The sequence below is a fragment of the Bubalus bubalis genome, chromosome 4 (assembly GCF_019923935.1).
Source record: "Bubalus bubalis isolate 160015118507 breed Murrah chromosome 4, NDDB_SH_1, whole genome shotgun sequence".
NCBI classification, from domain to species: domain Eukaryota; kingdom Metazoa; phylum Chordata; class Mammalia; order Artiodactyla; family Bovidae; genus Bubalus; species Bubalus bubalis.
Window position 1 is genome coordinate 19,308,255 of NC_059160.1, and position 23,679 is coordinate 19,331,933.

Here is a 23,679-nt window from a genome sequence, read left to right on the forward strand (position 1 = left end):
ATTTTGATCATTATAGCATTATTTGAATTTATATGATTCAGGCTGGCACTGACTTGTCAGACATAAAAGGGAATGAAATTGGGTCATTTGTAGAGATGTGGATGGATCTAGAGTTTGTCATGCAGAGTGAAGTAAGGAAGAAATAGAAAAATAAATGTCATATTAATGCATATATGTAGAATCTAGAAAAATGGTATAGGTGATCCTATTTGCAAAATAGAAATAGAGAACAAATGTATGGGTATCAAAGGAGAAAGGGGGTGGTGGGAGGAATTGGGGGAGTTGATTGACATATATACACTACTGGTACTATGTATATATATAAAATAGATACCAAATGAGAACATACTGTATAGCATGGGTCCCCAATTTCCCATATCTAATGTCTGATGATCTGAGATGGAGCTGATATAATGATAATAGAAATAAATAAACAAATGTACAGTGAATGTAATGCACTTGAATCATCCTGAAACCATAACTCCCTCCCTGGTTGGTGGAAAAATTGTCCTCCTGAAATTGGTATCTACTGCCAAAAAGAAATTGGTACCTGGTGCACAGTGCATAGCATATGGAACTCTAATTAATGCACTGTGGGAAGGAAGTCCTAAAGGGAAGGGATAAATGTATACGTAAGACTGGTTCAATTTGCTGTACAGTAGAAACTAACACAACATTATAAAGCAATTACACTCCAATAAAATTTAATTTTAAAAAAAGCAGGGATAAAATGAAAATGAAAAGAACTTTGCAATGATGGGGAAGAGTTAAGTTCCTTTCCCCAAATTCCTTTAGTAATGGATCTCCGATTTAAGAGTCCAGAGAATGGATTATTTTACAATGTTGTGTTAGCTTCTGCTGTACAATGAAGTGAATCAGCTATAAGTATATATATATATATCCCCTCCGTCCTGAGCCTTCTGCCTGCACCCCTCCCCATCAGACTGTTCTAGGTCATCACAGAGCACTGAGCTCAGTTCTCTGTGCTATATAGCAGCTTCCCACTAGCTATCCATTTTACATATGGTTGTGTATTTATGTCAACACTAACACACCCGTCAGAATGACCATCATGAACAAAATCTACAAACAGGAAATGCTGGAGAGCGTGTGGAGGAGAGGGAACCCTCCTGCACTACTGGTGGGAATGTAAATTGATACAGCCACTACGGAGAACGGTATGGCAGTTCCTTAAAAAACTGAAAAATAGAACTACCATATGATCCACCTATCTGACTCCCGAGCACATGCCCTGAGACATCTTTTCTTTAGGTATATGTTTTCTCAGTTATTTAATGAGGAGGTTAGACATGAACTTTTGTAAAATTCACAAAAATTAGAATTCTCAGTGTGTATTCACTTTGTACCACAAAATGCGCATGGAGCCACTATGACAATATATACAGTTAAAATGACAGAGATATGAAATAGAAATTAAAGAGATGGAAGGGGATGTCTAGTCAATTGGAAGAATATATTCCTTTGTTTCTGACAGGTTTTAGTTCTTTTTGGCAGATCCATCTATTTTTTGCAGCACAGTAATCAGAAATACATTGTGTCTTTGATAGGTAAACACAGCAGCCTTCTTTAACATCACCAAAAATGGGTAATCTGTGGAGAAAAAGAAAAGACTCTCTTTAGTGTTCATGATTTTCTCACATAATTCTCCTCATCCAGCCAGTATTTTCTGTAACTTTCAGGAAACAACAAGATGCTCAGTTATTAAGCATTGGGTAAATAAACAGTCTAATGGCAGAAAGTGAAAAGGAACTAAAAAGCCTCTGAAAGAGGGGGGAAGAGGAGAGTGAAAAGTTGGCTTGAAACTCAACATTCCAAAGCTAAGATTTTAGCATCTAATTCTATCACTTCATGGCAAATAGCAGGGGGAAAAATGAAAGCAGTGACAGACTTTGTTTGCTTGGACTCCAAAATCTTTGTAGACAATGACTGAAGACATGAAATTAAAAGACACTTGCTCCTGGGAATGGCTACCCACTCCAGTATTATTGTCTGGAGACTTCCATTTCCATGGGTAGAGGAACCTGGAGACATACATCCATAGGGTGGGAAAGAGTCAGACAGGATTGAGGGACTAACACTTTCCTTTTCACTTTTTTTCACTTGCTCCTTGGAAGGAAAGCTATGACAAACCTAGACAGCATATTCAAAAGCAAAGACATCACTTTGCCAGCAAATGTCAGTATAGTCAAAGCTATGGCTTTTCCATTACCCATGTACTGGTGTGAAATTTATACCATAAAGAGAGTAAGTGCCGAAGAATTGATGCTTTCAAATTGTGGTGCTGGAGAAGATTCTTGAGAGTCCCTTGGACTGCATGCAAATCAAACCAGTCAATCCTAAAAGAAATCAACCCTGAATATTCCTTGGAAGGACTGATGCTGAAGCTTTGGAAGGACTGATGCTCCAATACTTTGACCACCTGATGGGAAAAGCCACCGCATTGGAAAAGACCCTGATGCTGGAAAAGACTGAGGCTAAAGGAGAAGGGGGAGGCAGAGGATGAGATGGTTAGACAGCATCACTGACTCAAATGGACATGAATTTGAGCAAACTGGGAGACACTGGAGGACAGAGGACCCTGGGGAGCTGTAGTCCATGGGGGTCAGAAAGGGTTGGACATGACTTAGCAACTGAAGAGTGATTACTACACAGTCAGTCACAAATATAAACTTTTAAAAGAAAGCTAACATAAACATCTGGAACTTGCAAGTTCATCTTCACTAGAAGTGAAGCATTCTAAACAGAAATGTCATCATGATATATACAAAATGAAGCTTTGAAAATTGGAAACTGAATCTCCTATTAATATATCACATGAAAAACTTATTGCTTTCTCTGAACTTTGATTTTCTTAAATATTTAGGATATAACAGCCTAGTATTTGGGGAGGCATTGAGATGATACCTATAGAAGTGTGATCAGGCTTAAACAGAGTATGTGCTCAGGAAATGTAGTAAGTACATAGATAGATACACAGGGTCTGCAGAATTTGAATGTGGTCAGAAAAGGAGGCTCAGTTCATGTTGTATGTAGTAGAAAGTTCATTTTTTCCCATTCCAAACAGTACACGAGTGTCTGCTGTGATCAATGTTCTATTAGTTCCAAAGATGCAGGAGTGTTGTGGCTGATTGCAGATGTGGTGTTAGTAGCAGTCAAAGAATGGGATGGCAATGCAGAAGTTGCATGCTAGGATGGGATATGCGCAAGATGTGTACCTGCTTGTCCTAAATCGAAAGTGAAGTGGTACAGTGGGCAGGGCTCCATCACCGATTTTCTTTGTTCCTTTTTTTTATTTCTTCATAAAGCCCCTTGGCCCTGAGAAATCCACCTGATTCCCTCCTAGGGCCTGACAGTCTAGTCACATCAGCATTTCTTTCAAGAGAGTAATAGCAAAAGTGTCTTTTGCTACTTTCTGTCTTCCACCTTTCTGGTCCCTTCAACTTTCAAGATAACGTTTTTTATGCTCAACTGACCAAGCCCGTTTCCAAAAGGCCCTTGGTAACTTCGCAGGCTCGCTTTGATCAGATCTCTGCCTAGTTCTTCAGTGTTATCTTCTTTAACCCCCAAAGCAGTCCTGTTAAAAAAATTATTATCACTCTATGTTTTACTTTACTTGAAAACCAGGGTTCAGTTCAGTTCAGTCACTCAGTCCTGTCTGACTCTTTGTGACCCCATGGACTGCAGCATGCCAGGCCTCCTTGTTCATCATCAACTCCCAGAGTTTACTCAAACTCATGTCCGCTGAGTTGGTGATGCCATCCAACCATCTCATCCTCTGTCTTCCCCTTCTCCTCCTTCCTTCTATCTTTCCCAGCATCAGGGTCTTTTCAAATGAGTCAGTTCTTCACATCAGGTGGCCAAAATATTGGAGTTTCAGCTTTAGCATCAGTCCTTCCAATGAATATTCAGGACTTATTTCCTTTAGGATGGACTGGTTGTATCTCCTTGCAGTCCAAGGGACTCTCAAGAGTCTTATCCAACACTGCAGTTCAAAAGCATCAATTCTTCTGCACTCAGCTTTCTTTATAGTCCAACTCTCACATCCATACATGACTACTGGCAAGACCACAGCTTTGACTAGACGGACCTTTGTTGGTAAAGTAATGTCTCTACTTTATAATATGCTGTCTAGATTAGTGCACTAAATAAAAGCAGTGTCTAAATGCTGCTGTTTTATTATCATATTATACCTTCCAGATTTACCTGATCACAGTATTCATAAAACCATTATTTTAATCTTCAGAATAAAATAGAATGTTCAGTCACATTTAATCTATCAACTATGCCTGTATTTCTTCTCATAAACACCTCAGAGTTTTCCAATTTAATAAAATAAACATAATGCCCCAGTAAGAAACATATACACATGTAACCAAAATTAACCTTTTCTAATGACAAAGAAATAAAAGTAAGCTAATATCAGAGTTGCATTTATATGTCAATGAAGTATAGATAATAATCCCTGTAAAACAAATAAAAATTCAGAATAGATTTTATTTAACAAAATACATTTGCCTTTTAATATGTTTATTCTAGTCCAGAACACTTTATTTTAAAATAATATTCATTTTAATGTACTGCACTTAAAAAAATACTGTAGTTTAGAATGAGTCAAACAAATCAAAACTTGGTAATTAAACCAACATATCTCAATGTTTGGTAACTTTCCACACAATAAAATATTCCTATATTATTACTATATTACTATATTTACTATATTACTAATTTATTACTAGACTATATTTATACTATATATAAACTTGCATATGCTCCTGGGTATTAATCTTCCATGTCTTGGTTTTTTGAATGAGAAAAATAATCGATTTTAACTGTAATTTATACAAATGTCAATAAATCTTTTGCAGACTCAAAAAGCATAACACAATGCCATCTGTTCTGAAAAACTCAACAGAAATTCTTTTCAGAAACTTGGTTGGATGCCTGCACACTTTCACTTTCTAGGGAAAAATAGTGTCCTGCCCTTTGATGTACAAAAAAGATGAAGTCCGTTAAAGGTTTGTAATTTAATTTGTAACATCAATCCTAAAACACTCATGGTTATCCTGACCATCTTGCAATAAGAGACTATAGTGAGACAACCAGAAAAAAATGGCAAGGGCTTCCCTAACGACTCAGTGAAGAAGCTACCTGCCAAAGCAGGAGACACAGATTCGATCCCTAATCTGGGAAGATCCTACATGCTGTGGAGCAACTAATACTGTGCAACACAACTATCGTGTCTGTGCTCTAGCGCCCATACACTGCAACTACTGAAGCCCGAGTGCCCTAGAAGAGGTGCTCGGCAACAAGAGAAACTACCACAGTGAGAAGCCTGCACACCACAGCTAGAGAGTAGCCTCCTCTCTGAGCAACTAAAGAAAACTCTGAGCAGCAGTGAAGACCCAGCACAGACAAAAATAAATAAATAAAATGTAAGAAAAAGAAATGGCAAACAGCTCAAATTGTGGCTTATGCAGGTTTATAACATCTCCTCAAACAACTGTTTTTCCACACTACTGGTTGAAATAGGCTGCAATATTTATCACAATTTGGCTAGTTCCCAAATATCTGGATTCCACATACTCTGATATGCGCTATATTTTTCTTCTCGTATTTATCGTTCCAGCGTGGCCCACTAAGGTATGTGGTCCCACAGGTTGAAAAACTATTTAACAATTCTTTGGATCAATAGCTTCTAGCTAGAAATTTCTTTATTTTTAAATTTTATTCTTTTAAAAACTTCTTTGTGTGTGTCCCTCCCAAAGGAATTGATCTATTCCTTGTCTCTTAAAACTGCGCTGCAGATAAAATATATGTTGTGACAAAGAGTTGGTGTGTTTTCATATATAGAAATTTTTAACCAACTTCAGAATCATTCTTCTTCTCAGGCTATTAACTATAAATCTCAGTCTTCAATAACAATGTAAATTGAATATTCAAATTAGCTTATCTAATACTCACATTTTAGAGTTTAAAAAGGATCCATTTACCCACTTCCAGCTCTTCTCTGATAATGTAAAATTTAATCCAATCCAAAACAGAATTCCTTCTTCGTTTATCAGGTTTTGTATGAGTCTCTGTAAATGAAACAGAAGAAATGACTGAATATTGAATCTGTTTATCTGTTGCTGGTTTGCATTCTTATGCTCATCCTCTGAAACCCAGTTGAAGTATCACCTCTTCTTTTTTTTTTTTTAATTTTATTTTTAAACTTTACAATATTGTATTGGTTTTGCCAAATATCAAAATGAATCCACCACAGGTATACATGTGTTCCCCATCCTGAACCCTCCTCCCTCCTCCCTCCCCATACCATCCCTCTGGGTCGTCCCAGTGCACCAGCCCCAAGCATCCAGGATCGTGCATCGAACCTGGACTGGCGACTTGTTTCATACATGATATTCTACATGTTTCAAAGCCATTTCCCCAAATCTTCCCACCCTCTCCCTCTCCCACAGAGTCCATAAGACTGTTCTATACATCAATGTCTCTTTTGCTGTCTTGTATACAGGGTTATTGTTACCATCTTTCTAAATTCCATATATATGCGTTAGTATACTGTATTGGTGTTTTTCTTTCTGGCTTACTTCACTCTGTATGAGGCCTTTCCTGACTCCCTGTTGGAGTTAATTAATCCTTATTTGTGGTATTTCTATTTGTTCATTTATATATTGATATATACAAATGTTTATATTTATATTGTTGTATTCATTAAATTATATTTATTTTGTTTACATGTCTATTTAGTCTCTCAGACTGTGAGCTTCTTGAAGTCAAGGTTGATATTTTCATCTGCATAGAACCCTTAAGGCTAAAGCACAAAGATCTTGATGTGGCTAGAAGTCAGTGCTAAGTTGTATTAAAGTATTTTACTTAATTATTTACCAATTCTTCCCGATCTTGAATAAGCAGTAGACTGGATTCTCTTGTGGAACAGTCAGCTAGACTGTCATTCCAAGATTTGGAAGTTTCATGAAGATATAAGCATTTATGTCGGATTTGTTGCCAATGCATTGGGCACGTTAACAGAACTGGTCTCTCTAAAGTAAGAAAGAAGGGGAACAATAAAGTAAGAAAGAGGAAGAAGAAATAAATGTTATGTTTCTAACCTGTCCCCACCCCACTAACACTAACTACGCATGCACTAGTTGTCATAAATTCAGGAAAGACTTTGATCATCGCTGTGAGGACAATTATGTATTTAGAATTTAATATAACTGTGATGCTTTTGAGACCATTGTTCATTTTGCTACTAAGATTTGAAAAATAGTGACCAGTTAAAACACTAACAGACAGAATAACTTGTTCAAGTCCACATACGCAGATGGTGATAGAGACAAAACTCTTTCTAGGATTCCTTAAATTCCTCACCAGTGCTCTTTCTACTCCATAGAAAACAATATCAAAATCATCTAAAAAATACACTTGAAACAATATACTTGAAAGCAAATAATAATTCATAAGTTAATGGCAAATACCATGGAGAAAAATTATAAAAAAATTCTAATGCTAAATTATATATTTGCCTATTCAGTTCAACTCAGTTACTCAGTCTTGTCTGACTCTGTGAATTCATGGATTGTAGCATGGGGCTTCCTTGTCCATCACCAACTCCCAGAGCTAGTTCAAACTCATGTCCATTGAGTCGGTGATGCCATCCGACCATCTTAACCTCTGTCATCCCCTTCTCCTTCTGCCTTCAATCTTTCCCAGCATCAGGGTCTTTTCCAATGAGTCAGCTCTTTGCATCAGGTGGCCAAAGTATTGGAGCTTCAGCTTCAGCATCAGTCATTCCAATGAATATTCAGGACTGATTTCCTTTAGGATTGACTGGTTTGATCTCCTTGCAGTCCAAGAGATTCTCAGGAGTCTTCTCCAACACCACAGTTCAAAAACATCAATTCTTCAGCACTGAGCTATCTTTATGGTCCGAGTCTCACATCCATACAAGACTATTGGAAAAACCATAGCTTTGACTAGACGGACCTCTGTTGGCAAAGTAATGTCTCTGATTTTTAATATGCTGTGTATATTGGTCAGTTTTTCTTCCAAGCAGCACATGTTTTTTAATTTCATGGCTATAGTCACAATCTGCAGTGATCTGGGAGCCCTAGAAAATAAAGTCGGTCACTGTTCCCATTTTTTTCCCCATCTATTTGCCATGAAGTGATGGGACCAGATGCCATCATCTTCATTTTTTGAATGTTGAATTTTAAGCCCACTTTTTCACTCTCCTCTTTCACTTTCATCAAGAGGCTCTTTAGTTCTTCTTCACTTTTTGCCATAAGGGTGGTGTCATCTGCATATTTAAGATCATTGATATCTCTCCCGGTAATCTTGATTCCAGCTTGTGCTTCGTCTAGCCTGGGATTTCACACAATGTACTCTGCACATAAGTTAAATAAGCAGAGTGACAATATATAGCCTTGATGTACTCCTTTCCCAAATTGGAATCAGCCCATTGTTTTTTGCATTTCTTCTTCTTGGGGATGGGTTATTAACAGGATCTATTGGATAGCATTTTCTAGAAGAATTTCCCAAGTTTCTTAAAATTTCTGTTCTGTACAATGTATATAATAAATGATCACTTTCTGCTGCAGTCACTCATCAATAGTGTATTAAAACACACCACTTAGAAAGTATAAGAACATGATCAATGTCTTAATGATTAATACAATAAATTTAAAGAATTCATTTCACATTTGTGTTTCATTAATTAACTTCAGACCAAAGTTAACTGCTTGATATATTCATTCAAATCACCTAATAGCCCATGTAAATGACTATTTGACTATAGCTTGGTTTTTAACTATTAATTAATTATTGACTATCCTGGCAGGAATATTCATTAAGACAGTATTATCTGGTTAAGATCATGGGCTCTGAATATAGATGACCAAAGTCTCAGTGTCACCTCTAAGGACTTGTATGACTCTGAATGAGTGGCTTAATCTTTCCATGTCTCAGTTTTGTCAAAGGTAAAATCAGAGTGATAATACTATCTTAATGTATTGGTTGTTATTAGCCTTAATTAAGATAAGGCAATGATATCTATCAAATTTTAGCCATTATTCTTAAGAAATTCAAGGCACAAAATATACCTGTTGTTTCCGTCCTCTTTTCTTGGGAATCCACACTGCTTTTTCCTTTTGATGAGTTTTGTATTAAGAGTATCACTGGTAAATAAAGAGAAACTATTTAAAAAGGTTAATGCTAAAAGCTGCAGTGAAATGGATATGCTATATTTATCACTTCCGGAAATGATTTCAACAAGCTTGAAATGAACAGAAGATAAAAGGAATAGCAATGTAGTAACAGAGAGTCCATTTAGAAGACAATGTAAACAAATACATAACAAGTCAACCCACAGGAACATTGAGTTACTTGCTTCTACTATTAATAAGACTTTACTTATTTACTTAAACTTTCTTTCTTTGCTTATCAGCCTGCAATGCAGGGGGCTCCGGTTGGATTCCTGGGTCCTGAGGATCCGCTGGAGAAGGGATAGGCTACCTACTCCAGTATTCTTGGGCTTCCCTTGTGGCTCAGCTGGCAAAGAATCCAAGAGCCCCTGCAGAAGGGAAAGGCTACCCATTCCAATATTCTGAACTGGAGAATTCCATGGACTGTATGGTCCATGGGGTTGCAAAGAGTCAGACACGACTGAGCGACTTTCACTTTCACATTTTTTACTTGCTTTCAGTAACCTGGTGTTACTTAAACTTTTAAATTGCTTACACTCCTGTTTGCATGCTCCATCTTCAGAATGAGTATAATTGTGCCTATCCTATGTGAGACATTGCCCAGGACAATCTGAAATTTAGTAGGCACTTAAGAAACTATAGGGACTTCCTAAGCCATCCAGTGTTAAGACTTTGCCTTCCAGTGCATGGGGAGTAGGTGTGATCCCTGGTTGGAAAGCTGAGATCCCACATGCGTCTTAGCCAAAAACAAAAAACAAAAACAAACAAAAACCCAGAACATGGGAAGAACAGAAGCAATATTGTAACAAGTTCAATAAAGACTTTAAAACTGTAAGCTTTACAAAATCTAAATACAAATCAAGTGTTTCTGATGAATCAGTTCAGTTCAGTTCAATTGCTCAGTTGTGTCTGACTCTTTGCGACCCCATGAATCGCAGCACTCCAGGCCTCCCTGTCCATCACCAACTCCCGGAGTTCACTCAAACTTATGTCCATCTAGTGGGTGATACCATCCAGCCATCTCATCCTCTGTTGTCCCCTTCTCCTCCTGGCCCCAACCCCTCCCAGCATTAGGGTCTTTTCCCATGAGTCAACTCTTTGCATGAGGTGGCCAAAGTATTGGAGTTTCAGCTGTAGCATCCATCCTTCCAATGAACACCCAGGACTGATCTCCTTTAGGATGGACTGGTTGGACCTCCTTGCTGCCCAAGGGACTCTCAAGAGTCTTCTCCAACACCACAGTTCAAAAGCATCAGTTCTTCTGTGCTCAGCTTTCTTTATAGTCCAACTCTCACATCCATACATGACTACTGGAAAAACCATAGCCTTGACTAGATGGACCTTTATTGGCAAAGTAATATCTCTGCTTTTGAATATGCTACCTAGGTTGGTCATATCTTTCCTTCCAGGGAGTAAGTGTCTTTTAATTTCATGGCTGCAGTCACCATCTGCAGTGATTCTGGAGCCCAAAAAAGTAGTCGGACACTGTTTCCACTGTTTCCCCATCTATTTGCCATGAAGTGATGGGACCAGATGCCATGATCTTAGTTTTCTGAATTATGAGCTTTAAGCCAACTTTTTCACTCTCCTCTTTCACTTTCATCAAGAGGCTTTTTAGTTCCTCTTCACTTTCTGCCATAAGGGTGGTGTCATCTGCATATCTGAGGTTATTGATATTAGTGGCTAAGTTGAAATGTACTGTAGATATAAAACATACACACTAGATTTCAAAGATCTAAAACAATCTGTAAAAAGAATGTCAAATAGCTCATCAATAATTTTTGTATTACTATGTGTTGAAATATTTTGGTGCATTACATAAAATATATTTTAAAATAAAAACTGTAAAGTATTGGAAATTTTCTTTGTTATTGTCACCCTTTTATCATAATTAAAATTAAAAAAAAAATTCTTGGAGCACATGTGAAATCCCTTGCAATGACTCTGAGAACAACTAGGAAGAGAAATACCAGAGGCCAAAGGTTGCAGAATGAATATGGGCTGAGCACTATTACAGCACTGTTTTGTGACTCTTTATATTTCATTGGTCTTCCACTAAGTTTGGGGTAGCCATATTGATGGTACAAGTAGAATAAGTAGAAAAATAAAAATAAATGATCTTGTACCACTTACCTGAAATTTTCAACCCAATCACAGTCAAGGCAAGAAGAATAATCCCAGCACAGCCAAGTTTCAGAGCAAATCTATGCTGACATGGACCCTGACAAACATCTGAGAGGTTAAGAAAATATACCAGGTTAACTCAGTTGAGTTCATTTGGTACAAAACGCAAAGGTTGTTTGGATCACATAAGAAAGAGCTAGATTTAGGATGAGGGATAGGGGCAGGAAAGAAAGAATTTGCCTGCCAATGCAGGGCACAGAGGTTGGATCTCTGGTCCAGGAAGATTTCACATGCCACAGCACAACTAAGTCCATGCTCCACAACAAGAGAAGCCACCACAATGAGAAGCCCACGCATTGCAAGTGAAGAGTAGCCCCCCTCACCACAACCAGAGAAAGGTTGCATGCAGCAACAAAGCCCCAGTGCAGCTAAAATAAATAAACAAGAGACCAAGGGGGTGGAAATGACAAATACATATAAAGTTTTCTCTTTTGCACTTAATATCATCCAATACATAATATACTTATTTATTTATATGTATGTCTTCCTAGTAGTATAATATAAACACAAGAATAGAAAATATTTTTTCACTATTTTGTTCACTTACAGTCGCCCCAGCACCAGGGCATATCTGCCTCAGGCGCTTATTTTTGGATGAAAAGATAAACACTAGAGGCATTTTGCCAACACTTATCTACTTTTATAAGAAATTATAAACTAAGTAAGTCACAACTCACATCTCTGTCTGGTTTTTCCGAATGTGTTTAATATAATCACTATTTCACAGTTCCCATAGCCTGAACAGTTCAGCCAAAGAGCTCAGGGGTAGTTTCACAATAATTGTAATACCAGGTCAATGTGTGGAGAAAGAATGTCACCTGCCATTTCAATAAACAAGAGATGTTGCGACCATAAAGCCATCAACCAGGGCAGCTGCCCCAATGGTGAAGCCTGAGGGGAATTCAGGATAGAGGAAAAACAGGATAAAAGCCTGGGTATTTAAAATACATGTGAGTGATTGATTTCAATAAGAATGATTGATTTTTGTGTGTCTTCCCACATGTTGAAAAGCACTAAAATCATTAACTTGAGACATCTGTTTTTGTGATCAGCAGTCGTCTTTTGACATTCAACTACACGTTTTTCCTTTTGTTTTAAGCAAAAACTCCTATAAATCCTGGATCCTCTGTCACCTTTTGGGAAAGTTCCTTAGAGTTATCTAAGAGGCTACCTTCTTGGCTATGGTCCTCAGTAAAGTCACCAAATACATAATTCTCAACTTTTACGTTATGCATTTTTTTCAGTCAAGTGTTTTATAAGCACACATTTTGTTCTGACTTTATTCTATTTTGTTTTTCAAATTTACTTTTAGAATAATATTTTGTGGAATAATGATTGCAATAAAAATAGACAGATTTTCTGGCCCCATTGACTTGGGATCATGGATAGTAGCTTTTGAGGAAAATCTTGCCATCTTTCCGTATACTCATTCTCCAAAATGTCCTTTCAACACCATCCTCCTTTCTTCTACTTTTGCTTGATTTGAATAGGGAAGAGAAAGCCTTGCTCTTTCACATCAAAAAATACCTGTAGCTTAACCAAACTCTCACTGTAGTTATCAAAATTCCCCAAATTTCCATTACCCCATATGAAAGTATCATCAAACTCTTTTGTAACCCTAAGACTTTTCAATCTCCAATTTAGAATGTTGATAATTTAATAGTTTCAAATTATACCAAACGATCTTAAAAAGATACAACCCATGTGCTGAGTACACTATGAAATGAATATCACATGGGCTAAAAATTACAATATTAGTAAATTTGGTTTGACATCAGAAGGCAGTACTATATTATGATAATTTTATACATTTTCTACTTAGTTTCTAGTTTCTTTTCATCCATCCCCAGCCCATGGAACCCATTACCTCATGTTAGAATCCCTATCTCCTTCACTCAGAATACTAGATCACACACACAAAAAATTGCCAACTTCAACAAATGTCAAATAGTTTCATCAATGATTTTCTCCCATGTCCTGTGGCTTACCTCCTTCTAAGCTGATATACATTTTAATTTAAAAATCATCAGATTGTGATTATATTCAAGTCTTTGATCTTGAATATCATTTTTTTCAGAACATTTTTTCCCTTCCTTTTGTAGAGTGAAAGATGTCAATCATTAAGACTACACTCCAGTGTTTTGAAGGGAACATCATGGATGCAAATGCATTGGAACTTACAGTATTTTATAAAGGAATTTGGAACATAGTAGGTAACTATTACAGCAAGGCAGTAAAGTATCTCTAAACATACTCCTTTGTTAAAAAATAAACAAACTGAAAAACAAAAAGGGGACTTTCTGGTGGTTCAGTGGTTAAGCCTCCAAGCTTCCACTGCAGGGAGCATGGATTTGAACCCTGGTCTGGGAACAAAGATCATGCATGGTGCATGGTGAAGCAGAAAAACTAAAAAGATGAAGAAAAATACTTCTTTTTTCATATGTTCATAGATGTAAAATATTTCTTAAAGAATCTTTTTGCCAAGGTTCAGTGATAAGAGCGATGTTCACTTTTCACAAAATTATCTTGATAAAAAACAAACCTACAAGATGTGGGCTTTTTCCCATATCTGTGATTACCTATAGACAGGCCATGCTATATCTATTTAACATTAGCATATGACTGCTGCTCATCTTCAAAGTCATGATTTAAAACCACAAATTTAAGAGAAAAATCTAAGTACTGGAAGATATACCAATGCCAGAAGGAAAATTAAAGTCACTTACTCTGACAAAGAGAAGAGGGTGATGACCTTTCAATGGCAGAATCCCTAGCTAAGTTTGAATTTTTGTACACCGGCTGATTGTCCATTGCAAATGGCAGAATGTGGCACTAATGTTGTATAAAAGAAAAAACTCTAAGTTCTATGAGGCAAGATCAGCTAAACGAAGTGCTCATTTCTGAAAAGCTTTGTTGTCTTCTTATGTTCTCACTTACCCACACCTACTCACACAGCAGTGGGTTTTCTATGAATTAGTGAGAAAACCCACTTACTGGGTGTCAAGCATATTTAGACACGCAATATTGGGCTAGCCAAAAAGTTCAGTTGAGTTAAAATGCGAACAAATTTTTTGGCCAACCCAATATCTACTTTCTTTAATTAATTGGCCTGTTTGACAAATTCTAGGAAGGTTTGCTGTTGTCTTCATAGCCATCCTTTTTGAATACCTTTCTCTGTGCTGGGACCAGAGTGAAGGAAATGAAGCACTCTGATTTGGCTCCAAAAAAGTTAGGAATTAGGATAAACAATATTTAATACAAGATTGTAAAACATAAACACTAATGCAAAAACCAAACCAAACCAAACCAAAACCCTGCAGGACACCTCTCAAAACCTCTAAAATCTTCTTTAAATATTTGTCCTCTCCCCTCAAGAATGTGAAATGTGGAAAATGAGGTTGTAAATGTGGAAAAGGCCACTGAGTAATAGAACAGAGAAAACAAAGAGCCAAACATCCAGACTATTCTAGCTTAAAAGAATGCTGTGCACTGAAGTTTAATTTCAAGTTATGACTATGACCACAAGGAATCCACAATGGCCACATTAAAAACAGTTGATGAGGAAAGAGTATACTTTTGAACCAGAATCTTGCAAAACTATGTGAGCTTCAAAAGTATAAACTGGCCAGAAATATAAACCAAAGGAGAGTCTTCATTTGTCCATATATAGTGTGAAGCGTATTGATGGATCTTTTTGTTCAACCATCTTCACAATTATATAATTGAAAAGACCCTTATTATTCAATTACCATTATATACATATAAAATAAATTCCTCAAGAGAACTTACATTTGGAGACTTTTTTAGTTGTGTTATTGGATTCATTGATCATCTAATCTCCTCTGTAACCCTTTCTAAACACAGCTTATTAGAAATTAGAAATTTACTGTCACTATGATAGGTAGAAAGATAAATACAGATGATACACACACATATACAACAGAGAACCATAACAAAGATGACAAAACATAACAAATAAAGCAATAAAAGAAAAACTCCAGGAGCTGATTCTAAAAGAATCAGATCAATGAGCTACCTGGCAAAGAATTTAAAATAATTGATGAGGATATAGGGATATATAATAAAGAAGAGAATATTATGAATAATTGAATACCAACAAGTTGGATAACCTAGAAGAAATGGATATAGCTCTAGAAATGTACTAAGAATGAACCAGGAAGAAACTGAAAATCTGACCAATTCAACAATGGGTAAGATTTAAATAAGAAGTAAGTAGTATTTTTAAATCTCATAGCAAAGAAAAGATCAATTGGTTGGAAACGTCTACTTAACATTTAAATAAAAATTAACACTAATTCTCCTGAAATCTGAAGAAGATGGAACATGTCCAGCTCTATGAGAACAGCATTGCCCTGATACCAAAGCCATATAAAGACACTAAAGGAAGACTATACTAATATTCCTGATGAACACTGATAAAAATTGCAGCAACCTACAAATGCACTGAGTTCAACAGCACAATAAAAGGATTATACATCATGACTAAGTGGATTTATTTCTGGGATAGTTGAATGGTTTAACATAGGAAAATCAGCCAATGTAATACACCATATTAATAAAATGAGGGACAAAAACCACATGATTTTTTTAATTGATGGAGAAAAAACCATTTGAAAAATTCCATACATGTTCATGACAGAAACACTCAACAAACTAGGAACAGAAGGAAATTACCCCAATAACATAAAGATCAGTTATGAAAAGGCCACAGCTAAGGCGATCGCACCCCACTCCAATACTCTTGCCTGGAAAATCCCATGGACGGAGGAGACTGGTAGGCTGCAGTCCATGGGGTCGCTAGGAGTCGGACACGACTGAGCGACTTCACTTTCACTTTTCACTTTCATGCACTGGAGAAGGAAATGGCAACCCACTCCAGTGTTCTTGCCTGGAGAATCCCAGGGATGGGGAGCCTGGTGGGCTGCCGTCTCTGGGGTCGCACAGAGTCAGACACGACTGAAGCGACTTAGCAGCAGCAGCAGCAGCACAATCTACTAACAGCACAGCTAGCAGCACAAGAATACACAGAAGAACTGTACAAAAAAGGATCTCATAACCCAGATAACCATGATGGTGTGATCTCTCACCTAGAGCCAGACATCCTGGAGTGTGAAGTAAAGTAGGCCTTAGGAAGTATTACTTCTAACAAAGCTAGTAGAGGCGATGGGATTCCAGCTGAGCTATTTTAAATCCTAAAAGATGATGCTGTGAAAATGCTGCACTCAATATGCCAGTAAATTTGGAAAACTCAGCAGTGGCCACAGGACTGGAAAATATCTGTTTTCATTCCAATCCCAAAGAAAGGCAATGCCAAAGAATGTTCAAACCACAGAATTGCACTCATTTCACATGTTAGCAAGGTTATTCTCAAAATCCTCCAAGTTAGGCTTTGACAGTATGTAAACTGAGAATTTTCAGGTATACAAGCTGGATTTAGAAAAGGCAGAGGAACTAGAGATCAAATTGCCAACATCCATTAGATGATAGAAAAAGCAAGAGAGTTCCAGGAAAACATCTACTTCTGCTTCATTGACTAAGCTAATGCCTTTGACTGTGTGGATCACAACAAACTGGAAAATTCTTCAAGAGATGGGAATACCTGGTGGCTCAATGGTAAAGCGTCTTGCTTACAATGCGGGAGACCTGGGTTCAATCCCTGGGTTGGGAAGATCCTCTGGAGAAGGAAATGGCAACCCACTCCAGTACTCTTACCTGGAAAATCCCATGGACAGAGGAGCATGGTGGGCTACAGTCCACTGGATCGCAAAGAGTCAGACACGACTGAGCGACTTCACTTTCTTTACCTGCCTCCTATGAAATCTGTATGCAGGTCAAGAAGCAGCAGTTAAAACCAGACATGGAACAATGGACTGGTTGTAAATTGGGAAAGGAGTATGTCAAGGCTATATATTGTCACTCTACTTATTTAACGTATATGCAAAGTGTATCATGTGAAATGCCACGCTGGATGAATCTTAAGCTGGAATCAAGATCTCCAGGAAAAATATCAATAACCTCAGATATGCAGATGATATCACCCTGCAGATGATATCATCTGCAGATGACAGAAAGTGAAGAAGAACTAAAGAGCCTCTTGATGAAGGTGAAAGAGGAAAGTGAAAAAACTGGCTTAAAACTCGACGTTCAAAAGACTAAGTTCATGGCACTTGGTCTCATCACTTCATGGCAAATGGATGAGGAAACAATGGAAACAGTGATGGATTTTATTTTCTTGGGCTCCCAAATCACTGCAGATAGTGACTGAAGCCATGAAATTAAAAGACGTTTGCTCCTTGGAAGAAAAGCTATGATCAGCCTAGACAGTGTATTAAAAAACAGAGACATCACTTTGCCAACAGAGGTCCGTAAGCTATGGTTTTTCTTGTAGTCATGTACAGATGTGCGAGTTGGACCATAAAGAAGGCTGAGCACTGAATTGATTCTTTTGAACTGTGGTGCTGGAGAAGATTTTTGAGAGCCCCTTGATTTGCAAGGAGGTCAAACCAGTCAAACCTAAAAGAAATCAACCCTGAATATTCATTGCAAGGACTGATGCTGAAGCTCCAATGCTTTGGCCACCTGATGCAAAGAGCTGACTCATTGGAAAAGACCCTGAGGCTGGGAAAGATTGAACAGAGGAGAAGGGGCCAACAGAGGGTCAGATGGTTTGGTGGCATCATCGACTCAATGAACATCAGTTTGAGCAAGCTCCGGTAGTTACTGAAGTATAAGGAAGTTCTGTGTGCTGTACTCCATTGGTTGGCAAAAAGTCAGACACGACTAAGCAACCGAGCAACAAACAACAGCACAATCAATGGTATAAACCTGAGAGCTTTTCCTCTGGGGTCTAGAACAAGGTAAGGATGCCTGCTCTCACTGCTTCTCTTCAACCTAGTATTGGAAGTACTAGACAAGAAAAGCAAATAAAGGCATTTAAGTTAAAAAAAGAATAAAGAAGTTAATGTATCTGTTTGGAGAGAACATAATTTCATATTTAGAAAAACATCAGGATTCCACACACACAAAAAATTATTGAACTAATAAATGAATTTGGCTAAGTTTCAGAATAAAGTCAATACACAGAAAGCAGTTGCATTTTTATACACTAATGATCTGGAAAGGAAATTAAATTTGATCATTAACAATAGCATCAAAAAGAATAAAATACTTGGGAAAAACTTAATTAAGGAGGTTACAGACTTGTACACTGAAAACTACAAAATATTGCTGAAAGAAATTAAGGAAGAAACAAATAAATGAAGAGGCATCCCATGTTCATGGATTGAAAGACTTAAGATTAATATTCTTAGTTTGTGCGTACTAGATCTGCCATATGACCCAGAAATCCTACTCCTGGGTATGTATTCATAAAAATGAAAACACTAATATGAAAAGATACGTACCCTCAATTTTTTATAGCAACATTAACGACAATTGCCAAGATATGGAAGCAACCTGTGTCCATCAACAGATGAATGGATTAAGAAGATGTGGTGTATATACATAATGGACTACTTGTTGTTGTTCAGTCACCCAGGCATGTCCAACTCTTTGCAACTCCGTGGACTGTAGCACACCTGGCCTCCCTGTCCCTCACCATCTCCCAGGTTTGCCCAAGTTCATGTTCACTGCATCAGTGATGCTGTTCAGACATCTCATCCTCTGACTCCCTCTTCTCCTTCTGCCCTCAATCTTTCCCAGCATCAGGGACTTTTCCAAAGAGTCATCTGTTTGCATCAGATGACCAAAATACTGGAGTTCAGCTTCAGCTTCAGCATCAGTCCTTCCAGTGAATATTCAGGGTTGATCACTCTTAAGATTGACTGGTTTGATCTCCTTGCTGTTCAGGGGGCTTTCAGGAGTCTTCTCCAGCACCACAGTTTGAAGGAATTGATTCTTTGGTGCTCTGTCTTATTTACAGTCTAGCTTTCACAACTGTATGTGACCACTGGGAAGATCATAGCCTTGACTATTGAGAATTTGTTATCAGAGTAATGTCTCTGCTTTTCAACACACTGTTTAGGTTTGTCATTGCTTTCCTGCCAAGAAACAATTGTCTTCTGATTTGATGGCAGCAGTCACCATCTGCAGTGATTTTGGAGCCCAAGAAGAGGAAATCTGTCACTCCTTCCATCTTTTTCGCTCCCAGGGAAGCCCACAATGGAATACTACTCAGACATAAAAAGACAAAATCTTGCCTTTTGCAACAACATGGATGGCCTTGGAAGGTATTGTGCTAAGTGAAATAAGTCAGAGAAAGAAAGATAAATACTCTATGAGATCACTTATAAGTGTAATCTAAAAGATAGAGTAGCCATTCTGACTGGCGTGAAATGGTACCTCATAGTGGTTTTGATTTGCATTTCTCTGATAATGAGTGATGTTGAGCATCTTTTCATGTGTTTGTTAGCCATCTGTGTGTCTTCTTTCAAGAAATGTATATTTAGATCCAAAAGTCTACAAGCAATAAATGCTGGAGAGGGTGTGGAGAAAAGGGAACCCTCTTACACTGTTGGTGGGAATGCAAACTAGTACAGCCACTATGGAGAACAGTGTGGAGATTCCTTAAAAAACTGGAAATAGAACTGCCTTATGACCCAGCAATCCCACTGCTGGGTATACACACTGAGGAAACCAGAATTGAAAGAGACACATGTAGCACAATGTTCATCGCAGCACTGTTTATAATAGCCAGGACATGGAAGCAACCTAGATGTCCATCAGCAGATGAATGGATAAGAAAGCTGTGGTACGTATACACAATGGAGTATTACTCAGCCATTAAAAAGAATACATTTGAATCAGTTCTAATGAGGTGGATGAAACTGGAGCCTATTATACAGAGTGAAGTAAGCCAGAAAGAAAAACACCAATACAGTATACTAATGCATATATATGGAATTTAGAAAGATGGTAACAATAACCCTGTATACGAGACAGCAAAAGAGACACTGATGTATAGAACAGTCTTTTGGACTCTGTGGGAGAGGGAGAGGGTGGGATGATTTGGGAGAATGGCACTGAAACATGTATAATATCATATATGAAACGAGTCGCCAGTCCAGGTTTGATACATGATACTGGATGCTTGGGGCTGGTGCACTGGGATGACCCAGAGGGATGGTATGGGGAGGGAGGAGGGAGGAGGGTTCAGGATGGGGAACACATGTATACCTGTGGTGGATTCATGTTGATGTATGGCAAAACCAATACAATACTGTAAAGTTTAAAAATAGAATAAAATAAAAAAAAGAAAGTAAAAAAAAAAAAGAGTAAACTAATGGAAATAACAAAGAAGAAACAGACTCATAGATATAGAGGACAAATTAGTGGTTACCAGTAAGAAGAGGGAAGGCAAGAGTGGCAAGATAGGGGTAGTGGATTAAGAGGTACAAATTGCTATGAATAAAATAGAAATAAGCAACAAAGATATATTTTACAATACGAAGAATATAGCCAAAATTTTAAAACTAGAAATATAGAATAACCTTTAAAAATGTGAATCATTATGTTGTATACATGAAACATATTTTATACCAGCTATACCTCAATTAAAAAAAGAAGATGTACATACCATCCAAACTGATCTATAGATTCAATACAATCCTTATCAATATCCCAGTGGCATTTTTTTTTTAGAAATATAAAAGAATAATTCTTTAAAAAAGTAAAAGTCACACAGAATCTTTAGGGAACTTCAAATAAACAAATCAATTCTGTAAATGAAGGACAAAATTGGAGGACCGAACTTCCTGATTTTAAAACATTTTGCAAATTAACAGTAAACAAAACAGCATAGTACTAGCATAGAAATAGACAAGTAGGTCAATGAAATAGAATAAAGAATCCAGAAATACACCTGCATATTATGGCCATAAGATCTTTAACAGCAGTGCCAGGGATATTCAACAGGCAAAAAACCATCTTTTCAAAAAAAGATATTGGAAAAACTGGATGTCTTCATGCCAAATGATAAAGTCGACCCTTATCTTATACTATACACAAAAATTAACTCAAAATGGATCAAAAGTCTATAAGAACATTCCCTGGTGGCTCAGATGGTAAAGCGTCTGTCTACAATCTGGGAGACCTGCGTTCGATCCCTGGGTCAGGAAGATTCCCTGGAGAAGGAAATGGCAACCCACTCCATTACTTTTGCCTAGAAAATCCAATGGATGGAGGAGCCTGGTGCAGGCTACTGCCCATGGGGTCGCAAAGAGTTGGACACGACTGAGCGACTCCACCTTTATCACCTATAACTATAAAACTTCTACAAGAAAAGATATAGGAAAAGCTTCATGACTTGACAATAATTTCTTTTACATGATATCAGAAACACAGACAACAAAAGCAAAAATAGACAAATGGGGCAGCATTAAACTTAAAAACTTTTGTGCATTAAAGAACACAATCAACAGAGTGAAAAGACAGCCTACTCAATAGGACAAAATATTTGGAAAATACATGATAAGGGGTTAATATGTAACCCCATATGTTAAGAACGTCTATGACTCATCAACAAAAAAAGTCAAAGAGCCTGACTAAAAAATGAGCAAAGGATTTGAATAAATATTTCTCCAAAGATGATATCCACATGACCAACAAGCATATGAAAAGATGATTCTCATCACTAACAGTCTGAAAAATGCAAATCAAAACCACAATGTAATATCACTTCACATGTTAGAATAATTAATAAAAAAAAATAAAGACAATAAAAAGTGTTGGCAATATGTGGAGAAACTGGAACCCTTGGGCCTGTTGACTTAATTGCAAAATGGTGCATTCACTATGGTAAAGAACATAGTTTCTTAAAATTTAAAAATAGAACTATTATATTTTCCAATAATCCAACTTTTAGGAATATATTCAAAAAATTGAAAGCAGAATCTCAAAGAAATATTTGCATACCCATGTTTATCACAACACTTTTCGCAATAACCAAGAGCTGAAGCAATCTAAATGTCTATCAAAGATAAAAGGTTATAGAAAATGTGGTATATACATATAACGGAATACTATTTATCCTTAAAGGGGAAGGAGATTCTGCCACACTCAGCAATAGCAATGAATTTAGAGGATATTATGTTATGTGAAATAAGCCAGTTATAAAAAGACAGTATATTATTCCACTTATAAGAGGTATCTAACGCATAAAATTCACAGAAATAGAAAATAGACTACTGGCTGGGAAGTGGGGAGGGAGTTGCTTAATAGTTATAGAGTTTCAGATTTGCAAGATGAAAAAATTCTGGAGCTCAGTCTCACAATATGAATATAGATAATATTACTTAAATGTATGCTTAAAAAGTATTAAGAAAGTAAATTTTATATGATGTGTTTTTACAACAGAAAAAAATACAAGAAAAGTTACATAGCTGATGGAAAGCTAGTGTTCAGTAATGATAAATAAAAGAAGGAAGGATATGTTATTTGAAAATAGTAAAAATGTAAGAGCATTGTTTTCAATGGGAATCTCTTTCCTCTCCCCAACCAGAGAATAGGAAATGGTCAATTGTTGGAGGAATACAGTGGGACAATGGATATGGGACATGTAGGGAAAATCTCTAAGATTAGAGAGTATAGCAGAGTCACCCCATTATGCTCTAGATTGACATGTGAAACTGTGTGCACATTTGACTAGCTTATCCAGGTATGGAATCATAAACAAAATGATGCCTGCTAAATTTAAGCAGTTCAGTTCAGTTCAGTCACTCAGTCGCGTCTGACTCTTTGCCACGCCATGAATTGCAGCATGCCAGGCCTCCCTGTCCATCACCAACTCCTGGAGACCATCCAAACCCATGTCCATTGAGTCGGTGAAGCCATCCAACCATCTCATCCTCTGTCATCCCCTTCTTCTCCTGCCCTCAATCTTTCCCAGCATCAGGGTCTTTTCAAATGAGTCAGCTCTTTGCATCAGGTGGTCAAAGTATTGGAGTTTCAGCTTCAACATCAGTCCTTCCAATGAACACCCAGGACTGATCTCCTTTAGGATGGACTGGTTGGATCTCCTTGCAGTCCAAGGGACTCTCAAGAGTCTTCTCCAACACCACAGTTCAAAAGCATCAATTCTTCAGTGCTCAGCTTTCTTTATAGTTCAACTCTCACATCCATACATGATCACTGGAAAAACCATAGCCTTGACTAGATGGACCTTTGTTGACAAAGTAACCTCTGCTTTTTATTATGCTGTCTAGGTTGGTCATAACGTTCCTTCCAAGGAGTAAGCAACTCTTAATTTCATGGC

The 23,679-nt window shown here is 37.4% G+C and overlaps 1 protein-coding gene across 1 annotated transcript; it reads right to left on the reverse strand.

Annotated features, from left to right (window-relative positions):
• Positions 1-371: 371 nt before the first annotated feature.
• LOC102389488 (killer cell lectin-like receptor subfamily B member 1) lies at positions 372-14,345 on the reverse strand. The gene is made up of 6 exons (XM_044941062.2): positions 14,135-14,345; positions 11,358-11,456; positions 9,123-9,197; positions 6,907-7,061; positions 5,983-6,098; positions 372-1,611 (listed from the first exon to the last, which is right to left on the reverse strand). Exons 1-6 carry the CDS (start codon positions 14,217-14,219, stop codon positions 1,461-1,463), a joined length of 681 nt encoding a protein of 226 aa, XP_044796997.2. The 5' UTR covers positions 14,220-14,345; the 3' UTR covers positions 372-1,460.
• Between the last annotated feature and the right edge of the window lie 9,334 nt (positions 14,346-23,679).

Bases quoted from the DNA above. Each gene is read 5' to 3' on its own strand.
- LOC102389488 (XM_044941062.2), bottom strand. From the start codon at position 14,219: ATGGACAATCAGCCGGTGTACAAAAATTCAAACTTAGCTAGGGATTCT. The intron at 7,062-9,122 runs GTATATTTTGTG...TTCTTACTTTAG, and splicing joins AAAGAGGACGGAAACAACAG to AGAGACCAGTTCTGTTAACG. The intron at 6,099-6,906 runs GTAAATAATTAA...TTTCATTTACAG, and splicing joins TTCAAGATCGGGAAGAATTG to AGACTCATACAAAACCTGAT.